The sequence below is a fragment of the Antrostomus carolinensis genome, unplaced genomic scaffold (assembly GCF_000700745.2).
Source record: "Antrostomus carolinensis isolate BGI_N321 unplaced genomic scaffold, ASM70074v2 scaffold28959, whole genome shotgun sequence".
In the NCBI taxonomy this organism is placed as follows: domain Eukaryota; kingdom Metazoa; phylum Chordata; class Aves; order Caprimulgiformes; family Caprimulgidae; genus Antrostomus; species Antrostomus carolinensis.
Window position 1 is genome coordinate 1 of NW_010341076.1, and position 1251 is coordinate 1251.

The 1251-nt window shown below is 59.8% G+C and overlaps 1 protein-coding gene across 1 annotated transcript; it reads left to right on the plus strand.

The window, feature by feature from the left end:
- Window positions 1-8: 8 nt before the first annotated feature.
- LOC104531487 (metal transporter CNNM4-like) lies at window positions 9-948 on the plus strand (the record flags this gene model as incomplete). Its single annotated transcript, XM_010176376.2, has 1 exon — window positions 9-948. A coding segment is annotated over exon 1 (811 nt), but the record flags the coding sequence as incomplete, so codon positions are not given.
- Between the last annotated feature and the right edge of the window lie 303 nt (window positions 949-1251).

Sequence of the window (1251 nt, forward strand, 5' to 3'; positions counted from 1 at the left end):
GCCAGCGTCGCCCCGGCCAGCCCTGGTTACCCCACCAGGGTCCCGACGGCCGCATCGTGGTGTTGGAGGAGAAGAAGTCGTTGTTGCCCCTGTGGCTGCAGGTGATTCTCATCGCCGGGTTGTTGGTGCTGTCGGGGATGTTCAGTGGCCTCAACTTGGGTTTGATGGCCTTGGATCCCATGGAGCTGCGCATCGTCCAGAACTGCGGCACCGAGAAGGAGAAACGTTACGCGCGGAAAATCGAACCCATTCGCCGGAAAGGGAATTATTTGCTTTGTTCTTTGCTGTTGGGTAACGTCTTGGTGAACACCACCCTCACCATCCTTCTGGATGATCTCATCGGTTCCGGCATCGGCGCCGTCGTCGCCTCCACCATCGGCATCGTCATCTTTGGGGAGATCGTGCCCCAGGCGCTTTGCTCACGCCACGGCTTGGCCGTGGGCGCCAACACCATCGTGGTCACCAAGTTCTTCATGCTGGTGACGTTCCCTCTCTCCTACCCCATCAGCAAACTCCTCGATTGTGTCCTGGGCCAAGAGATCGGCACCGTCTACAACCGGGAGAAGCTGGTGGAGATGTTGAAGGTGACGGAACCCTACAATGACTTGGTGAGGGAAGAGCTCAACATGATCCAGGGAGCCCTGGAGCTTCGAACCAAGACGGTGGAGGATGTGATGACACCTCTACAGAACTGCTTCATGATCAACAGCGACGCCATCCTGGACTTCAACACCATGTCGGAGATCATGGAGAGCGGCTACACCCGCATCCCCGTCTACGAGGACGAACGTTCCAACATCATGGACATCCTCTACGTCAAGGACTTGGCTTTCGTCGACCCAGACGACTGCACCCCCCTCAAAACCATCACCAAATTCTACAACCACCCCGTCCACGTGGTTTTCCACGACACCAAGCTGGATGCCATGCTGGAGGAGTTCAAAAAGGGTGAGGGGGTCATGGGGGGGGTGTCACTGCGTCCCCAGGGTGCTGCTTTCTGCTCCTCCTCGGAGGCTGGGAGCAAAACTCCAGGGAGTTTTGCTCTCTGGGGTTGGAGCTGCCTCACACCGGGGCTACCTGGGGTCCCCAGGGTTTGGATGGTCACGATTCAGAGGGGACTGAGCCCCTGGGGACACGCCTGCGGTGCTGGGGACGGGCAGGGTGACACCGAACCGGGAGAGCTGCCTGTCCCGGGGCTTCCGGGGTTTGGTGTGTAACGGGCGGGGAGGGACCCGACCGGGGGCTGCCCGG